The sequence below is a fragment of the Monopterus albus genome, unplaced genomic scaffold (assembly GCF_001952655.1).
Source record: "Monopterus albus unplaced genomic scaffold, M_albus_1.0 scaffold256.1, whole genome shotgun sequence".
NCBI classification, from domain to species: domain Eukaryota; kingdom Metazoa; phylum Chordata; class Actinopteri; order Synbranchiformes; family Synbranchidae; genus Monopterus; species Monopterus albus.
In genome coordinates, this window is record NW_018128136.1 from 567,877 (window position 1) to 568,909 (window position 1,033).

The 1,033-nt window shown below is 43.6% G+C and overlaps 1 protein-coding gene across 1 annotated transcript in view; it reads left to right on the forward strand.

Annotated features, from left to right (window-relative positions):
- The window catches only part of LOC109972438 (sp110 nuclear body protein-like), a gene marked incomplete at its 3' end in the record, with an annotated part of 12,833 nt that extends 12,339 nt beyond the window's left edge, over window positions 1–494 (forward strand). Inside the window, exon 4 of the mRNA XM_020621271.1 lies at window positions 358–494. Within this exon, the coding sequence (XP_020476927.1) occupies window positions 358–494 (137 nt within the window). The remainder of the gene's footprint in view (window positions 1–357) is intronic.
- Window positions 495–1,033: the final 539 nt, after the last annotated feature.

The following is a 1,033-nucleotide window of genomic DNA, read 5'->3' on the forward strand; positions in this document are numbered from 1 at the left end:
AACAGTCCCATTGCTAATATAGTTTAAGTTACATGGGCCAGCACTTCTGATTCTGAAGGCCCTGGGCAGATTAGATTGACATGGCAACACATAGAGGCTGAAATCTGATTGGACAAAAAATCTAACATCCACATACACGTACTGGAAGCGGTGCAGCCAAGAGAAATACTACGAAATGAAGAGAACAGACTGTTGGGAATAAATTAATACAATTTCATGGAACAAATATTAGAATTTTGGTTGTAAATGTAGGTCAGTGCTTCTAATAGTGTTTAGGCCAGCAGAGAAGGCCTTGCTGGCCCTGACGGCCCGCCACTGGTGTAAACAGAGCTGCTGTCATTTACTGTGTCCTGGCAGAAGAATCGGGAAAACGACGATGAGTGTTACATCTGTAAATGTGGTGAAGAAGCAGCAGAGCTGGTGCTGTGTGATCACTGCCCTCGCTCCTTCCACCAGAAGTGTCACCTGCCGCACGTGGACGATGCAGATTTGAGGTGAGCTGTGATCAGAACAGGAGCCAGCAATTCATCTTGTTGTTACTAGGTTTTATCTTTTTGTGCTGTTAGTTATTTGTTGTGTCTGTTCAGTGTTAACTGTTTGAACCTGAAAATGATTTTCTATCATTTCAACCTGTGTAAATGTGGAGATAAACTAACGTACAGTATCTGGAAAACAAACTGGGCGAGCTAAGGGCTAGGATTACAACACAGCAGGAAATCAGAGAATGCTGTGCTCTAATTCTCACCAAGACTTGGCTTTCTGACAGAGTTTCAGACTCCGCAATTCAGCTACAAACACACACTGTACATCGAGGTGATCACACTGCTGCTTCAGGGAAGGTAAAAGGAGGTGATGTGTGTGTGTTTATCAATAACTCATGGTGTGGAGATGTACAGACTGTTTATAAGCACTATTCGCCAGACAAAGAGTTTTTGAAATGCCGGCCCTACTATCTAGCAAGAGAGCATAGTGCTGTGTTTTTGGTTGCTGTGTATGATAGCCCAAAAACTAATCCCTCTGCGGCTCTCAGCAA